Source organism: Natator depressus, chromosome 4 (assembly GCF_965152275.1).
Source record: "Natator depressus isolate rNatDep1 chromosome 4, rNatDep2.hap1, whole genome shotgun sequence".
In the NCBI taxonomy this organism is placed as follows: Eukaryota; Metazoa; Chordata; order Testudines; family Cheloniidae; genus Natator; species Natator depressus.
In genome coordinates this window covers 99,053,047-99,072,797 of record NC_134237.1, presented here as the reverse complement: position 1 = coordinate 99,072,797, position 19,751 = coordinate 99,053,047, and the positions used below count along the sequence as shown (strand labels likewise).

The 19,751-nt window shown below is 39.1% G+C and overlaps 1 protein-coding gene across 1 annotated transcript in view; it reads right to left on the bottom strand.

The window, feature by feature from the left end:
- The window catches only part of ARAP2 (ArfGAP with RhoGAP domain, ankyrin repeat and PH domain 2), a 187,514-nt gene extending 167,976 nt beyond the window's left edge, over positions 1–19,538 (bottom strand). Inside the window, exons 1-3 of the mRNA XM_074951566.1 lie at positions 18,643–19,538; positions 4,228–4,298; positions 447–526 (exon numbers count right to left, since the gene is read on the bottom strand). Of these exons, the coding sequence (XP_074807667.1) occupies positions 447–526; positions 4,228–4,298; positions 18,643–19,538 (1,047 nt within the window). The remainder of the gene's footprint in view (positions 1–446; positions 527–4,227; positions 4,299–18,642) is intronic.
- Positions 19,539–19,751: the final 213 nt, after the last annotated feature.

The following is a 19,751-nucleotide window of genomic DNA, read 5'->3' as shown; positions in this document are numbered from 1 at the left end:
GAGCATCCAAAGAAGGATTAGACATTTGATAATGAGAATACCTATAGTTACATTAGATATTAGGACAGCTTCAAGCTTGAATGTGTACGCCAACTGGTTGTGATGAGTTAGAAACTTCTATTGGGGCAGGTTATTCTATAAATGTCTGTTGCCAGATTTCTTGCATCTTCCTCTAAAGCATCTGGTATTGGCAACAGAGAATAGATTAGACGAACCACCAGTCTGATCTGGTATGACTTTCCTTATGTACTTCATGCAATGGCCTACTACTGCTGAAAGACAAAGTGCATCTCATTCTTCACTATATCAAAGTTACTAGTCCATGAAATATTTGTAGTAGAAATAATTGATGAAATAGTGTGTGCGTGCACATTCATACAGTAGGGAGGGTGGGCAACAAATAACATACTGCACTACAGTATTTACACCGAGACCTTTCAATTTACCTTGGCATCTGCAGGGCTGTTGAAAAGAAAAGTTTCCCCATATGGAGAGATGACAGATGGCTTTTCCTCACTGGAGGTTTCTTCAAAGAAAAAAAGGAAGTTGTATCAATAAGAAAATAGTACTGTACTTCAAATCTGTAAGGGATAGTGCTGTACCTTCAATACGTTTTCTGATTACACTGCAGAAAGAGTAAATGTTGTTTTTTATTTGAATGGATTGGTCCTACATGAAAACTTGCACTGATTTGTTTTTTAAGTCGACTTAGTTGTTTCAGTGCAAGTCTGTCTGTGGACACTCACGCCTCTTCATAATAAAAATGGCTAAAGTAAACTTAGCCAAGATTAGTTTGTTACTAACTTTAGCCCAGTCACCTTTAGTCATTTTATTCTGAAATAGGGGAGAGAGAGTTTCCATACACTCATTCACAGCAAACAATTAAGTCCATTTTAAAATGCACCTTTTGTTATTTCAGAGCAGGTACGTGTGTTGATCTGCTTTATGTAGTATTCTGGACTAACTTATCTGAAAATTAGGGTGAAGGCAATGTTCAGTTTCTTGCACTACGCTCTGCAGTCTCTTCTAATCTTCACACCCAAGCCCCACTATTGAATAGGGGAGTTTCTTGGGGAAAAAAAGTTAAAAGATTTTAAGCATCTTAAAACTGAAATGGTTTTTAGGATACTTAATTTCTACTTGTGCTACATTTAAAAAACAAAACAAAACAAAAATATACAAAAGTTTGTGTGTTGTACCCATGATTTGTAATAGTTTATTCTTTACAGAAAAAGGGAATGAAGATGCTTCATTTCATTAGAAGTTCTATCCTACAGACTATCAGTTAATTGTTCTAAAGAATGAGAACATTTTTCCTGCCCCTTGTTGAAATCCAGCATCTCAATTCTTTTTCTCCAAGTTATTTCTGTCTTTACCATCTCCTTCTGACTTATTCTACTGTCTCACTACCAATGACATTTGGACATATCAGTTTTAAAGTATCTGTTAAACTGCCTTTGGACTCTCTAGTTTTCAGTCAGTAGCCCTTTTTTCTGCTCCCTCATTTTCTGGCAAAGGCACATTTCAGCACAATGATTAGGTTCCAGTTCAGTGTGATCTGTTTGCTTGCAATGAATATGTCTGAACTTGCACAGAAATTGTTTTCAGTGAGTTAAATTAACTTGTTTATAAGCGACTGAGCAACATTGCTAACCTGTTCTTATTTCCTCACGATCCTATAGAACTTAATGACTAATTAAATGGTATTAGGTTATTTGGGTTAGATGTGAACTCTTTGCATACATTTTTCATCTAAGATAATTTCTTCTCACAAATATCCACTTGAGTGTTTAGTATAAAATACATAGAAATCCAAGGATTAGGCAAGTAAAAGTGGATGGAGGAAGAAAAAAAAAGGAAAAAAAAAACTTCCTAACTTCCCTTTATTTAAAAACTAATAGTTTATAAAAAAAAAAAAAACAACATAAAACTGGGGCTGTCAAGCAGTTTAAAAAATTGCTATTAATCGCATGATTAAAAAAATTAATCGCAATTAATCGCACTGTTAACAATAATAGAGTACCAATTATTTAAATATTTTTGGATGTTTTCTACATTTTCAAATATATTGATTTCAATTACAACACAGAAAACAAAGTGTACAGTGCTCACTTTATATTTATTTTTATTACAAATATTTGCACTGTAAAAACCCAGAAGAAATAGTATATTTCAATTCACCTAATACAAGTACTGTAGTGCAATCTCTTTATAATGAAAGTTGAACTTACAGGTGTAGAATTATATACAGAAAATAACTGCATACAAAAAGAAAACAAAACAATGTAAAACTTTAGAAGCTACAAGTCAACTCAGTCCTACTTCAGCCAGTTGCTCAGACAAACAAGTTTGGTTAAAATTTACAGGTGATAATGCTGCCCACGTCCTGTTTACAATGTCACCTGAAAGTGAGAACAGGCATTCACACAGCACTGTTGTAGCTGTCATCGCAAGATATTTATGTGCCAGATGCGCTGAAGACAGGGGTGAAAGTAAAATTCCACACTTACCGGTATGGGGGCCAGCTCCAGCCCTTGGAAGGGGCGGGGCCTCAGGTGGAAGGGGCAGGGGTGCGGGTCAGCGTCCCCCAGCCAGCCCATCCGCACCACCTGGCCGACGCCACCTAGGGCTCCGGTGGGGATTTAAAGGGCCCGGGGCGCTGGCCACTGCTGTAGTAGCAGCAGCCAGAGCCCCAGGCCCTTTTAAACCGTGGCCCTGGGATAGCTGCTCCCTTTCCTCCCCTCCCTGACTTCGGCGGCCCCAGGGGGGGCAAAAGGGACAATGACATTGAAGCGCTGCAACAGCAGCGCTTTAAGCAGGGTCCTTTGCCGCAGCAGCACTTTAACGTCACCTGAGCACGGGCTGGTACTGCCAGCCACTTTGTAAGCGGTACGTTGTACCGGCCTGTACTGGCTTACTTTCAACCCTGGCTGAAAATTCATATGTCCCTTCATGTTTCAACCACCATTCCAGAAGACATGCGTCCATGCTAATGACGGGTTCTGCTCAGTAACGATCGAAAGCAGTGCAAACCAATGCGTGTTCATTTTCATCATCTCAGTCAGATGCCACCAGCAGAAGGTTCATTTTCTTTTTCGGTGGTTCGGGTTCTGTAGTTTCCGCATTGGAGCGTTGCTCTTTTAAGACATCTGAAAGCATGCTCCACACCTCATCCCTCTCAGATTTCGGAAGGCACTTCAGATTCTTAAACCTTGGGTTGAGTGCCCTATCTATCCTTAGAAATCTCACATTGGTACCTTCTTTGCGTTTTGTCAAATCTGCAATGAAAGCGTTCTTAAAACAAACATGTGCTAGGTCATCATCCAAGATGGCTATATCATGAAATAAATGGCAGAATGCGGGTAAAACAGAAGAGGAGACATAAAATTCTCCCCTAAGGAGTTCAGTCACAAATTGTATTACCACATTATTTTATTAACAAGCATCATCAGTATGGAAGCACGTCGTCTGGAATGGTGGCCAAAGCATGAAGGGGCATATAAAAGTTTAGCATCTCTGGCACATAAATACCTTGCAACGCCAGCTACAAAAGTGCCATACGAATGCCTGTTCTCACTTTCAGGTGACATTGTAAATAAGAAGCAGTCAGCATTATCTCCCGTAAATGCAAACAAACTTGTTTGTCTTAGCAATTGGCTGAATATGAAGTAAGACTGAGTGGACTTGTAGGCGCTAAAGTTTTACATTCTTTTGTTTTTGAGTACAGTTATGTAACAAAAAAATCCACATTTGTAAGTTACACTTTCACGAAAAAGATTGCACTACAGTACATGTATGAGGTGAATTGAAATACACTATTTCCTTTATCAATTTTACAGTGCAAATATTAGTAATAAATAATTTGAGCACTTACACTTTGTATTCAGTGTTGTAATAGAAATCAATATATTTGAAAATGCAGAAAAACATCCAAAAATATTTAATAAATTTCAATTGGTATTCTATTGTTTAACAGTGCTATTAATCGTGATTAATTTTTTTAATCGCAGTAAATTTTTTTGAATTAATCACGTGAGTTAACTATGATTAATTGACAGTCCTACATAAAACATATGGTAAAATACAGATATGGTTATTTGTTTAGCATTATATTTATCTTTCCTTCCCAGATTTTCCTATAATAATTCAATATCAATTTCTGGTAAGTTATTTAAATGGGATCTGTTCTCTCAATTTAAAATATAAATATCACAGCATTCAACTCACTTTTCTGTGAAGTTGGACTCCCAGGACAAGAAATATTTAAAACATCCACATTTCTTCTTTCCTGCAGAGCACTTGAAACAAACAAAGAAGGTGAGTAATGTTTGTTAAAGTGTACATAATTTTCATGTAGCAACATAATATGCAGGTTAAAACATGCCAACAACTTGTGTGTTCTTAATTCTAATTCTAAGTCTTAGGGGTAAAAATAACCAGAACAATATAAAAATTAAAAACAACTCAGACTCCCTCTCTGTATATATCATACTGAATACTTTATTGAGCCTAGCATAAGCCTTACTTTTTTGGCCTTATTAAATTGTCCAGTTAGAATTCTGTACTTTTTTCAAATATTGACTATTTAAGTAATAGTGTCTTAGGATCCTCATCCTGTACCATTACAGTCTGTAGAAGCTTTGCATTGGACTTCAATGAGCACAGGATCAAGTCCAAGAAGAGAGCGGCATCTCCAGCCACGTATTTTGCAGAGAAAGACTAACAACTTAGCCTTACATAAAAATTAAATGGACACTGCATGATACAGAGGAAGTAGGATCCCATGCTCTGAGCTGCTGAAAGGATTTTGCTCAAATGCCGTGAGTTCAAAAGGTAATTTTCTTTTCCAGGAAGTTTTGCATTTGAAGACAGAGTTATAAATTAAATTGCTTTGCAATCAAAAGATAGCAATAGCTATCCGTAACCACTGTAATAAAACGCTTGTGACTGCCATTTCAGATTTCCTACAAGATTATAGTTTCATATGCATCTACATTACTGTATATGGTAATATTTACTACTGTGCTGTCCTATGAATACTTGAATGCAGATTTTTAGTGTGGATATATAGTCATCTTTGTACTGCTAAAGCCATGCATTTTCAATATTGCTGAATTATCTGTATGAATGCCATTAATCCCCATTATAATTTGCACAATACTATGATTTTGAATTTGCTTAGGGACAGTTTCTGAAAAACCCTGTATTAGAAAACTATGGTTGTTCTTTCATATTTGTGAAGACAGGAAGCTCTCCATCAGTATTGCAATCTCTACCACTAATTTGCTCTGTGACCTTGTAAAAATCAATGTCTCTTTCCTTTTATTTCCTCATCTGTAAAAATGATAATATGGTTCCTTACTTAGCCTTTTTAAAACGCTCTCCAAGCGCTACACAAAATTTAAGCATTACACGAACATTCTCAGACCAACATCTTTCATCCCAAAGCCATAAAGATCAGTATTTTTACCAAGTATGCCAAAACAGGAAATTTCTGGTTTACAGTTCTCCACCACATTTATCAAAGTCCGATTACTTATGCCGTCTACATTTTCCACAACGTTGCTTCATCAAGAAGTCAAAGCTGAATTATTTCCTCTTACGGGCCAACTGCTAACTGTGACACAGACGATATTTGTATCAAATTATGAACTCTATTTTGTATTGTGTGTTGAACACATGTCTAAACTTGCCTTAGGCAAGACTATTGAATTCCATTCCATGCTACAGCCTCACCCAGGAATAGTGCTTGACACCTTATTGAAGGACTACCAGCAAGATGGCAATCTGAAACTATGGACTGTGAATGACACACCTACTGGTCCACCTTCATGGAACAATGGTTTTCTATGCAGCTGGTGCCAGCATGACAGTGGGAGCGGGCCAAAACATCTCAGGAGGAACAAATGGCAAGCAAACAGACTACTTAAGAGTAACGTGATGCTTTAAGCTGTAAACATGATCCATAGGAGAGAGAACATAAGAGGGACTCTGTACAGCGTGGAATGCGGACAAACCTTCGACTCAGAAAAGGAATGAGATCAGACATGGGGAAGGGACATCTCAGGAGTTTTGTTATTTTTAAAAGAGCTGTAACTCTCAAATCCTTTTAAGAATAAAGTTACTGTGATTAAGAAATTCTTTTGCTAAGCCTAAATTCTTTGCTTTTCTGCCACATTGTCCCTGAAAAGATTAAACTAGAAGCCCAGAGCACCCACAAATTCAGCAGAGCTCTTGGGCACTCAGAAAGTCTGAGGCACTGGTTTAACTTCTAGGGCGGCAGTCTCAAGTGGCAAAGAAAGGCACAAACAAGGGGGTTTGAGCTTGCAGTCTGCCTGACAGGCCCAGAGCTAGGAACAATGAGTAGACTCTGCCTAGCAATACAGAAGCATATGTAAACCTGTAATTGCAAGAGATTGCAGCTGCCATACAGTGGGATACTGGACCAGGATGTAACACTATCATCCACCTTTGAGACAGTAATGTGTCAAAATGATAGTCTATCCCAAATTCTTATATCCTTTTAAATTTTCAAAACAAGACCTTAGAGATTTTCATGTTGAAAAGGCAGCTCCATCATGCAGAAGTGTCAAAACATTCACCTGCAGTCACAAGATCCAATGAGACTTGGCATGCCTTGGAAATTGCTAGTTATTTTGTTCTTAATTTACTCTGCTAAAAAACACTCCCTTATAGTTCTTTACAGACTCTTCCTTTTTAGGGCAGATTGACCTAATTTCAACATAAGGTTTTCTATCAAAAGCTGTATCTAGTATAGTAAGTCATTTTCAATATATTGATCTCAGTTCCTCATCCTCAGGTGATTTATGATGAATGGCTGAGAGCAGCTAATTGTTGTAGACTGGAACATAAGTTACAAAATGAAAAGGACCAAATAATGTCACAGTTCTACTAAATTATCCCTATATTTCATAGTTTTGAAAAAGAAAGATATGGAGATCAAAATCCCAGAAATCCCAGGCTCACAGTTTAAATTCTAACAATCAAACAGGGTCCAGGGGAGGAACACGGTAAGGACACAGCCTAATGGCATGTTTACACTGCATGTTTTTTTCAGTGATGTGTAGAGAACATATACAGCTACCTCCCCTCTCCCCGCCCCAGAGCGGGTATCAATAGCAGTGTAGACAGTGAGGCACAGTTTAGGCAAATAGAGTAAAGTAATGCCTGAAGCCTTTATATATACGCACATGGCTCTGTATTCACCCAAGCAGTGCCTCCCCTCTCTACACTGCTATTTTTAGCAGTTTAGCATCCCACTGCTGGAATCTTTCCATGCCACAGGGAAAGGCTCTGCCACCAGGGAGCCACAGAAGCCTTTTCCCACTACCTCCCACCACCAAAGCCATTCAATGCCGCACGTAGCTACATACCACAGTGTGGACACGGCTCACTTTTCGCTGCGACATGTATCTACACATGCCCTATACACCGCCACTACTAATGTGCAGTATAGACGCAACCTATTGGTCTTCTCAGTCCACCTATCTCATCTGCTGAGCAATGCTCCTAATACCATGCAGTACTTTGCTTTACTTCTATGTCAATATTTATTTCTTTGGGAATTAATCTGCCCATTAACCTTAATGACTACCATAACATTTTGTACCTATTGCGCTTTCTGTGATAAGAAGTTTCTTATCTATATTTAAGACTAACTTGCTAACATTTTTATTAGAAGAATTATATTCTCAAGCCTAGAAAAATTTAAAAAGGAAAACAAATTTGTAAAATTTAGGCCCAAAAATTATATTTAGTAAAAACAAAGTTTAATAAAATCAAAGGTCAATTTTACACTTGTTAAATACTTCATTCAATCCTACCTTAGTATTTTCCAGGTATACAATTTAAAGTGTCACTCACCCGGTCTTCTAATTTTTTTAAAAAGGCTAAGAAGAATCTGTGCATTTCTTCTATCCTTTACCACTAAAATACAAGATTTCTCTGGCAAATTCTGGTAAATTATTTGTTCTGGTACAGTTTACACTGCATCAATGTAACAGTGTTGTACTGAAAACTGTGTTAAAATTGTAAGCTGTCACTTGAAAGGTCAAGAGGGATCCTGGTCCTGCTAGCATCTAGGGGCCTGTGTAGGAAAACATGTGGTCTGGATCTTGTGTAGTCACTCTGCAAACGGTAAGCTCATAGTAAGGTGGGGTGAGATGTGCCTTTCTATTTAAGGGAGCAACCTGCTTTTGTCTCTCTTTGTCTTGGGGTTCTTGTGTGTTATCGTTCTGAATTCTAAGAAATAAGCATTACCTTCCAGGAAGTTTATTTATGCTTTCATCTAACTTCTCTCTGTTTATTCCATGAACATAACAGTAACAGACAAAAACCTTTAAGCCTTACAGAAGATTGGTTTAAAAAAACTGATATGAACCTCTCTTCAACACATTTCCTTCACAACTTAAGACTGCAAAACGTACATGGTACAGTCTGAATTTAAGTGTTACTGATAACCACACTGATTAAATGGAAATAGATAAAACACTCTTCTGAACTGAAAGTCATTTTTCTACAATGTCTAAAACAGTGAGTGACCGATTTGACTTGAGAGAGAGAAGAAGGAAAGATTTAGAAATGAGCAAGTAAACACTCAGCAATGGCAATGACTCATTGTTCCTACCTACATTTAGTTGTTAGTGGCACCCTATCATATTAAAAATATAGTTTCCTTTACTTGAATTTCTTTCTATGGCAGGAAATGGCTGCAAAATGTCTCCAAAATCTTTTTTGATTGTTTCAGATAAGGACACCCACTGGTAAGCAAACGATGGGCCTTTAGTCAAGTATCAGAAATAAGATTTGGAAACAGAATCTTGAAAATCTCCGTTTATATCAAGTAAGAATTAGCTCAAGAATGTCTAGCTAGTGCCAGAACAAACACATTTATTTACTCTGACTTAATGAATACCTGTTTGACAAATAACTTGGAAACAAGTGTGATATGATACACTAGATGTTTGCTAATACACAATTACTAGATCAAATGCATTCTAGAACTGGGAAGGCAAAACACTGCAGCCTGTTTTGGGTTAGATAAAAGTTGAGAACTCTTATTTTAGGATTTAGTTCTACTTTGCAATCCACATGATTGCAAATCCATGTTGTTGCACCAGTTTCACACTGGTTTAACTGGCACTGCATTGGTGTATCATTGTAGCACATCAGGTACAATAGTTTCCAATACCGAGAGATACAAGACATAACGCGGGGTGCCTGTTCTTCCTCAGCCTCCCTCCCCTCTAATGCTCTAACGCTGATTTGATAGGAAAGAGCTGCCCTGGCCCTTAAGCAAAGGGAGGAGTAAAGGGCTATTCTGTCTCTCCTGCTACAGCCTGCAACACTATTCACCCTGGGAGACAGCGATTAGAGCAGTGGTCCACAAACTGTGGGGCATGCCCCCACATGGGGGTGCAGAGGAACATTCAAGGGGGCGCGCAGTGGGGCCTGGCCAGACCCCCTGGGGTGTGGGGACAGAGCACCACCCAGATCTGCACCACCCCCAGCCCAGCTCCACTGCGTCCCCAGCCCAGCTCCAGACCCAGTCTCAGCTCCACTCCGCCCCTACTCTGCCCCTATCCAAGCTCCGCCCTCACTCAGCTCTGCCTATAGCCCAAGCCCCTACCCCATCCCAGTTCTGTCCCCAGCTCCATCTTCAGCCCAAGCTCCTCTGCTGAGTCAACTGTGTAGTAATGGGGCAGGGGGAGGGGAGAACACGGACACATTCCATTACAGGGGGGAGAGGCACAACAGGAAAAGTTTGGGCACCACTGGGTTAGAGCAAATGATCAGTCCTTATCTTTGTATATTGGCATTTATTTGCTGACTTACATTACTTACATTGACTAAATTGTATTTCCTTTTCTGTCTGGGTCAAAACAACATAATGGGGCAATTTCTATCTTACAACTTTGAGGGCCAATATACTGTTTGCAGGGGTTAAGTTTATTTGCCTGTTTGGGCAGGAAAAAGTTAAGTACCCCAAGGTAACTACCCCAGAACCAGACAGTCTCTTCATAAAAGAATAAATTTGGACACAAATCACACATCAGGAATGGTAACATACAAAAGCCAGTAGGAGAACCCTTCAATCTCCCTGGACATTCTATAACAGATTTAAAAGTAGCCATCCTTCAACAAAAAAACTTCAAAAACAGACTTCAAAGAGAAACTGCAGAGCTACACTTCATTTTCAAACTTAACATCATTAATTTGGGCTTGAACAGGGACTGGGAGTGGCTGGCTCACTACAAAAGCAATTTTCCCCTCTCTTGGTATTGACACCTCCTCATCAATTATTGGGGGTGGATCACATCCACCCTGACTGAACTGGCCTTGTCATCACTGGTTCTCCACTTGTAAGGTAACTTCCTTCTCTTCATGTGCCAATATATTTATGCCTGTATCTGTTATTTTTATTCCAGGCATCTGAAGAAGTGGGGTTTTTTACTCACGAAAGCTTATGCCCAAATAAATCTGTTAGTCTTTAAGGTGCCACCGGACTCCTCCTTGTTTTTGCAGATACAGACTAACACGGCTACTCCTCACTTGACAGAATTGTTTGATTCACTGCATACCTGGGAATAAAACCTTTATACTAAACACCATCTAAAAACCTACATGCACCATATATTTATATAGGCTCTCTTACGTCCACAGTCCTACCATATGTACTTCTGAGGAACAGGAATACTAAAACATTTAAAACTTCTAAAGCTTGTCATCTTGTGGTAAAGACTGATACATTGTTTTATGGCAGAGGAGAGCCAGGAGCACAGAGAAGCACATGTAATTGCAATGGAGGTAAGTGCTTTATTAGTAACAACAAGGTATGACACAGTCACAGCACTACTGCTCGGTGTCAGGAGAGCCACAGTATTAACTTTTTGTGCTGGAAGGCACTTAAGAGAGGCTAAAATAGCAATTCTGTCCATAAAAATGTCATGACTGAAGTCCGCCCAGGTCTAGAAGCAAGTGCTGAGTCTCCCAGGGGAAAGCTGGATTTCTACCCTTGTGTGAAAACCCTATAGGATGCAATAAGGACAAAGCCAATATTGTTCAATAGCAATTAGGAGGGAATGCTTTTTTAATAACATTCCAAGGAGAGATATGAACGTCACTAAACTTAAGACGGCATCCAGTTGCCACTTTAATCATCCTATTACTTTGGCTTTAAAAATTGCTGAGCAAAGGAAAATGGTTCTGTGAAGTCTGATGTCTGTTTTAAAATTCTGACTTAACATTTGTCTCCCTCCAAAACAGCTTACTACCACCCCTTCAGGATTTTCACACAGTTATAAACTGGTACGTGATATTTTAGGGAGATCAGTTTGAAGAAACTAGCAAATAAAAATTGTTGGTAATGTAGTGTCTAATTTGGGCCTCAATCCTACATCAATGGAAGGTTGTGCTTTGGGAAGGGAGGGGCTACTTCAGTGTAAGCACAATGGGGCACTACATGTGCAATATGTTCCCTTCTATTACTGCAGGTGAGAGTCAGGAGCTGGTTGTAGCTTAGAGAGGGGACAAGGGTATTTTTATAATAGTTCTCTCTCTTTTCCTCAATATCCCCATTTTTGGAGCTGAAACACTAGATTCCCATCTCAGCTCCGCAGGAGCGTTTTATCGTCATGGAGTGGGAACAACTATTCCAAAGTTAAGGTTAACATAAAACATGCCCATTTTGAATATGATTCACTTTAAATTATAAAAAAAGTGTGTGTTAAATTTTTTAATCCAAAATTTCCACAACCTAAAACATTTTAATATTTTTTAAAGATATGGGCGAAGTTCCTTTTCTTCAATAAATACATACAAGTGGCTCTTTGGTATAATTTGATACAAAGTACCAAATGTTTCTTTGAGTCTCTCAATCTGCCCAGTGACACCACATTTCATAAAAACAGCCATACTGGGTCAGACCAATGGTCCATTTAGCCCAGTAGCCCGTCTTCCGACAAAGTGGCCAATGCCAGCTGCTTCAGAGGGAATGAACAGAACAGGTAATCATCAAGTGATCCATCCCATGTCGCCCATTCCCAGCATCAGGCAAACAAAGGCTAGGGACACCACCCCTACCCACCCTGGCTAACAGCCATTGATGGACCTATCCTCCATGAACTTATCTAGTTCTTTTTTGAACCCAGTTATAGTTTTGGCCTTCACAACATCTTCTGGCAAAGAGTTCAATAAGTTGACTGTGTGGTGTGTGAAGAAATACTTCCTTTTGTTTGTTTTAAGCCTGCTGCCTATTAAATTAATTTGCTCACCCCTAGTCCTTGTGTAATGAGGAGTAAATAATACTTCCTTATTTACTTTCTCCATACCAGTGATGATTTTATAGACCTCTATCATATCACCCCTTAGTTGTCTTTTTTCCAAGCTGAAAAGTCCCTGTCTTATTAATTTCTCCTCATATGGAAGCTGTTCCACGCCCCTAATCATTTTTGTTGCCCTTCTCTGTACCTTTTCTAATTCCAATATATCTTTTTTGAGATGGGGTGACCTAATCTGCACACAGCATTCAAGACGTGGGCATACTATGGATTTATATAGAGGCAATATGATAAATAAGACAGAAATTATCTATCCCTTTCTTAACGATTCCCAACATTCTGTTAGCTTTTTTGACTGCTGCTGCACATTGAGTGGATGTTTTCAGAGAACTATCCACAGTGACTCCAAGATCTCTCTCAAGTGGTAACAGCTAATTTAGACCCCATCATTTTATATGTATAGTTGGGATTGTGTTTTCCAAGGTGCATTACTTTGCATTTATCAACATTTCATTTCATCTGCCATTTTGTTGCCAAGTCGCCCAGTTTTGTGAGGTCCCTTTGTAGCTCTTCACAGTCTGCTTTGGACTTAGCTATCTTGAGTAGTTTTGTATCATCTGCAAATGTTGCCACCCCACTGTTTACCAGTTTTCCCACATCATTTATGAATATGTTGACAGTACTTGTTCCAGTACAGACCCATGGGGGACACCACTAGTTACCTCTCTCCATTATGAAAACTGACCATTTATTCCTACCCTTTCTTTCCTATATTTTAACCAGTTACTGATCCAGGAGAGGCCCTTCCCTCTTATCCCATGACAGCTTACTTTACTTAAGAGCCTTTGGTGAGGGACCTTGTCAAAGGCTTTCTGAAAATCTACGAACACTATATCCACTGGATCCCCCTTGTCCACATGCTTGTTGACCGCCTCGGAAGAATTCCAGTAGATTGATAAGGCATGATTTCCCTTTACAAAAGCCATGTTGACTTTTCCTCAACAAATCGTGTTCTTTTATGTGTCTGATAATTCTGTTCTTTACTATAGTTTGAACCAATTTGCCCAGTACAGAAATTAGGCTTACTGGCCTGTAATTGTTGAGATTGCCTCTGAAGCCTTTTTTAAAAATTGGCGTTATATTAGCTATCCTCCAGTCATATGGTACAGAAGCTGATTTAAATGATATGTTACAGACTACAGTTAGTAGTTCTACAATTTCACATTTGAGTTCCTTCAGAACTCTTGGGTGAATACCATCCAGTCCTGGGACTTATTACTGTTTAATTAATCAATTTGTTCCAAAACCTCCTCTAATGACACCTCAATCTGGGATAGTTCCTCAGATTTGTCACCTATAAAAAATGGCTCAGGTTTGGGAATCTCCCTCACACCCTCAGCCGTGAAGACCAATGCAAAGAATGAATTTAGTTTTCTGCAATGGCCTTATCCCATTTGAGTGCTCCTTTAGCGTCTCGATCATCCAGGGGCCCCACTGGTTGTTTATAGCAGGCTTCCTGCTTCTCATGTACTTAAAAAAAAATTGCTATTACTTTTTGAGTCTTGGTCTAGCTGTTCTTCAAATTCTTTTTTGGCCTTCCTAATTATATTTTTGCACGTCACTTGCCAGAGTTTATGCTCCTTTCCATTTTCCTCAATAGGATTTAAATTCCACTTTTTACAGGATGTCTTTTTGCTTCTAATTGCTTCTTTTACATTGTTGTTTAGCCACAGTGGCACTTTTTTGTTCCTCTATGTTTTTTAATTTGAGGTATACATTTAATTTGAGCCTCTAATGGGGAGGCTTTCAAAAAGTTGCCATGCAGCTGATAGGAATTTCACTTTTGGCACTGTGCCTTTTAATTTCTGTTTAACAAACTTCCTCATTTTTGTGTAATTCCCTTTTCTGAAATTAAATGCTACCGTGGTGGAATGCTGTAGTGCCCCCTCCACGCCCCCCAACACACACACACACAGATGTATTATGGTCACTATTACCAAGCAGTTCAGCAATATTCACCTCTTGGATTAGATCCTGTGTTCCATTTGGGACTAAATCAAGAATTGCCTCTCCTCTTCTGGGTTCATGGACTAGCTGCTCCAAGAAGCAGTCATTTAAGGTGTCCAGAAACTTTATCTCTGCATCCTATCCTGAGGTGGCATGTACCCAGTCAATATGGGGATAGCTGAAATCCCCCATTATTATTGAGGTTTTTTTATTTTTATAGCCTCTCTAATCTCCATGAATGTTTCACAGTCAGGATCACCATCCTGGTCAGGTGGTTAGTAGTATATCCCTACTGCTATATTCTTATTATTAGAGCATGGAATTACTATTCATAGAGATGCTACGGTACAGTTTGATTCATTTAAGATTTTTACTTCATTTGACTCTATGCTTTCTTTCACATATAGTGCCACTTCCGTACCAGCACAACCTACTTTGTTGAACTTCCATCTTTTCATATGCTGTGTATTTAAACCTCTACTGTATTTTCCATTCCATGCATCTCATGAAGTGGGTTTTAGCCCACGAAAGCTTATGCCAAAATAAATTTGTTAGTCTCTAAGGTGCCACAAGGACTCCTCGTTGGTTTTGGTGATACAGACTAACACAGCTACCACTCTGAAACCTTTCATTTGACTGTTTCTCATCAGTTCCTACCCATATTTTATCATCTTCCATCCTCTCCTCCTTACTATGATACAGAGAATCTCCATTAATAGATCCTCCCCTAAGATCTCTGTCCAAACCACTGCACCTGTCGGCTTTCCCCCAGCCCTTAGTTTAAAAACTGCTCTACAACCTTTTTAATTTTACATGCCAGCAATCCGGTTCCATTTTGTTTTAGGTGGAGATCATCCTTCCTGTATAGGCTCCCCCTTTCCCAAAAGGTTCCCCAGTTTCTAATAAATCTAAACACCTCTTACCTACACCATCGTCTCATCCACGCACTGACAGCCTGCAGTTCGGCCTCTCTAACTGGCTCTGCATGTGGAACTGGAAGCATTTTAGAGAATCCTACCAAGGAGATCCTGGACTTCAGTCTCTTACCTAGCAGCCTAAATTTGGCCTTCAGGACCTCTCTCCTATCCTTCCCTATGATATTGGTACCTATATGTACCACAACTACTGGCTCCTCCCCAGCGCTACACGTAAGTCTGTCTAGATATATTGAGAGTCCCGCAACCTTAGCACCCTGCAGGCAAGTCACCATGTGGTTCTCCAGGTGATCGTAAACCCACCTATGTTTCTAATGATCAAGTCGCCCATTACTAACACCTGTCTCTTCCTAATAACTGGAGTTCCTTCCCCCTGAAATGCTATTCTCTTGCACTGAGGATACCTTTCATCACCATATGTTTAAAAACAAGTATTAGCTCAATAAGCCAGATGTAGTTTAAGAACAGAAATATTAAAGTATTTAAAAAAATTAATCTGTACTCAGCCCAACTGTGAATGAGGTAATGTTCTCCCACTTTTGTAACCTGCTTTGAGACATACAATACAAAAGCACTAGATAAGTGCCTAATTACATCGCGCACATTTGACAGATGGGGTAACTAGTGGACAGAGAGGTTCAGGGATACTGCAGAGAGGTAACATGGCCTTAGCTAAGCTTAGGCCTTGACTATCAAACCACCAGCTTTTCAAAATCAGGACAAATTTGTAGAAACACTATTTTTAATAATGCAGTTAGCTGACATGCTGATAACACAACTCTGACAGCTTGTCAATGTGGTCTTCAATTCTAGCAAATAACCCCAACTGTAGTCAGCCTCGTCCTTGTTTACACAGGCCATAAAGCTGGGGTCAACAGCCTACTGGTAAACATATCATTAAAAAGAGAGTGTTTAAATCGTATTTTCATAATGTAGACAAACCTCAAGGGATTAAGGTTCTGGGCCTGGGTTTGATCTTCAATTTGCTATTGCCTTTTAGCAAAACAATAATACTTTTTATCAAATGAAACTAAATACAACTCTTCTACCAACAGAGTCAAAATATGAACTCAACACAGCCATTTTGAAAGATGAAACTTATCTATGCACATTTATAAACTGACTCAAATGCAAGTTCCCCTATCTAATACCGTCAGAAATTGTTTTTCCTACTAAACTACATACAATTCTGTTTCTTGAGAATATGGTATATGGAGAGCTGGTAGTGTAATGCCGACAGACCCCGATCGTCAGCGTGTGGGATAGAAGCTGGGGCCTCTGGAACTTAGTACATGAGCTAAAAGCCAACTGTCTGTTAGGTAAGGCTGTAGAGCAGATTCTTTTTCTCTCTCTCTCTCTCTCTCTCTCTCTCAGTGGTCTCGGAGCCACTAGATGGAGCAGAACACCACACCCAGGATGTGTGTGGGTTACAGTAGCAACATCTTTATTTAGGTTGCCTAACACTTCGCATTACGAAGACACTTGCAGACTTTGAGAAACTCACACCTCCATTGTTTGCAACACGCTTTTGAAATTTGGCAGTGGGAAAGACCTCTGGCTAGAAAAGTGCCTTTTCTTTGAACAGTGAAATTCCATTCAGGGTTTGGTGAGAAACGGTTAGAAAAGAGTCACTTCCCCTTCTCTCACTTGCCTTCCACCTGGAAAAAAATTGGTTGAATGCCAAAATCATAACAAACAGATACTCAAAAAAAGCAGAGCTCATACACTAAAGCAGCTGCTACCACTGCCATTACTGTGCTGAGAACAGCTGGGTCTACCAGAGCAACTTGAGTGAGTGGAGAGGCATACCCAGTGAGGCTCCCCCAACCAAACTTTCTCAGATGCAGCACATGGCCTCAGCAGCCTATTTACCCCTCACCAATAATAAAATTTGTTTTTAACCTTTAACACCCTTCATTCCCTAGGAAATTTCATACCAAAACAAGTTAGCAGAATGTTATTTAGGTTACAGATCCAAGCACCATACAATTAGGAAATCCCACATTTAAGGTGCCCATGCAACTTAATTTTGCCCCCAGGTGCATATGCATTATGCTACAGCATTTAATTACATGATCACATACTTCCCCATCCCACACACACACACAGGACTCCTACCTCATTGAAAGCACAGGAAGGCCTTTCCTGACCTTTGAGTGCTCAACTTTGCAATCTATACAACGTTCTTTGAATGTAACTTTTTGGTGTAATTTCCTCGATTTTGAATCATAATGTATTCTCTATCATAATATAGTAACTGATATTTTCCATTAGCACTATCCCTTCGAAGTATTAAAGTACTGAAATCAAGATACTAAAAGTAATACATTAAAACAAAACTTAGCAACCTATAAGTCAGAGTTACAACTGTGGTGAAATATGGATTTATACTCAACGAATGAAATCTTGGCCATACTGAAATCAAGGGTAAAATTTCCACTGTCTTCAATAGGGTCAGAATTTCACCTATAAATTCATTAGATCTTTGCTTAGAATCATAGAATATCACGGTTGGAAGGGACCTCAGGAGGTCATCTAGTCCAATCTCCTGCTCAAAGCAGGGCCAATCCCCAATTTTTGCCCCAGATCCCTAAATGGCCCCCTCAAGGATTGAACTCACAACCCTGGGTTTAGCAGGACAGTGCTCAAACCACTGAGCAATCCCTCCCGCCATATACTTCTAAGTGCCTGAGTTTGAAAGTGATATGATCAAGAAGTAGTAACAATGTAGTTGACTCTTTTTAAAAAAAGTTTGTGATGTTTATATTTCCACTATCTGCTGGTGTATGTACCTAACATGCACATTATAATATAGAACCAGTTTCAAGATTGCTTGCAGCTAATAGCATAGCAATTATTAAAATCGTATACTTTAAAAGGAAGCCATAAAAATTAGTAAGTCTAAAAAATAGATACCTTATGTTAATTCTTACTATGAGTAATTCATGTATATTTATTTCTTTTTGTAAAATAGTAAACTCTTAAAAAATATTAGCTTACGTTAAATTTGGTATATTTGTGTTCAGATTGATGTAGTGAGAATGTACCATTTTTACACTGAGTTGCATGAGAAGGATGAGATAATATTTTGCATTGGACCAACTACTGTTGGTGAAAGAGACAAGCTTTTGAGTGTACACAGAGCTTACTTCAGACTTGAAGATATTACTTCACCCACTTTGTCCCTCCAATATCCTGGGACCAACATGGCTACACTGCCACTGCAAAGCAGTTAAAAAAAAAAACAAACAAAGAACAAAAAAGCACCGCCACACACCGGCTTTTAGTCCAGAAGTCCATGAACTCTTCAAGAAGAATACTTACACATACTGCCACTGACAAAGTTGGCCAATTTTAAATGTTACAGTATCAGTCTCACAATTTGTTTTTTTAATTATTACCTGGGTGAAGCTGCAATTTTAGATGAACCTGGGATTTCTGGAACAGGCCGATGTCTTAGCATAAATGACCGAGTTGTTCTGGGAACTACTTTCGTGCAGCTTTGCTTACAAGGACCATACAAGTCATTATCCACCATTTCACCTTTGAACTCAAAGAATGGAGAATCTGGTAGGACATTTGGTGAGATTTCCACCTCTGAGAATGCTAGATGCTCATTCTCACTGGACTTGGTTTCAGATGAGTCAGCAAAAGAAGACCGAGAAGTTGGATCTTCAACATATAATGCAGAATGGCTGTCTAGATGCAAGTTACCTTGTTGTGCCTGTGCTTTTTCCAGTGCAACATCCATATTAGGTATTTTTTGAAAGTTAGCACTTTTCTCAATGTTTCCACTAAGGCCGACAGCATACCCTGAACAATCTGATTTCTGGTACGATGAACTAGAAGATTCAAAATCTGAAAAGCTACCATCTTTCACTTCCAATAACTCATGTTCAGTAAATTCACTCTTTTCTTTACTAAAAAGTCTTGCTGGTAATGCTACAGATACTGGACTAGCTTTAGCAACCCCGCTGGAACTTAAATTGGATATTTTGGAAACCTGGGCATAGCACAAAGAATGACTTTCTCCTAATTCCTCCAAGTCCTTGAGTTTCACATTTTCAGATGAGATAGATTTTTCTTGCATTTTTGAAAATGTGATCTCTAATTGCTTAAGAATCCTTTTGCGGTGTCCAGTAAGCGATATTCCAATTTGCTGGAGCACATTATTATTTATTTCTATGCAGTCTAACACAGTGTTATAGCCAGCTTCTTTGAAGTAAGGAAGATACTGCACCAAGTTGATGTTGGCCAAGAATTCTTTGATATCAACATTCCTGTCTCTGGATGACATGATGGCCGTGTCATTCCTGATGTAGGCTCTCAACAATACAGCACAGTCACTAAATGCGCTTATTCTCCAGTGTAAAGTAAGTAAGTAAACTCCAGAAGTAAACTCTTCTTCAGCCACTCTAGAGAGAATGAAATTCCTTCCAAAAGGAGCAGTTCTGCATAGGCCAAGGATGTAAACTGTAAACCCAGAAGGGGGGGAAAAAAAAAAAAAAAG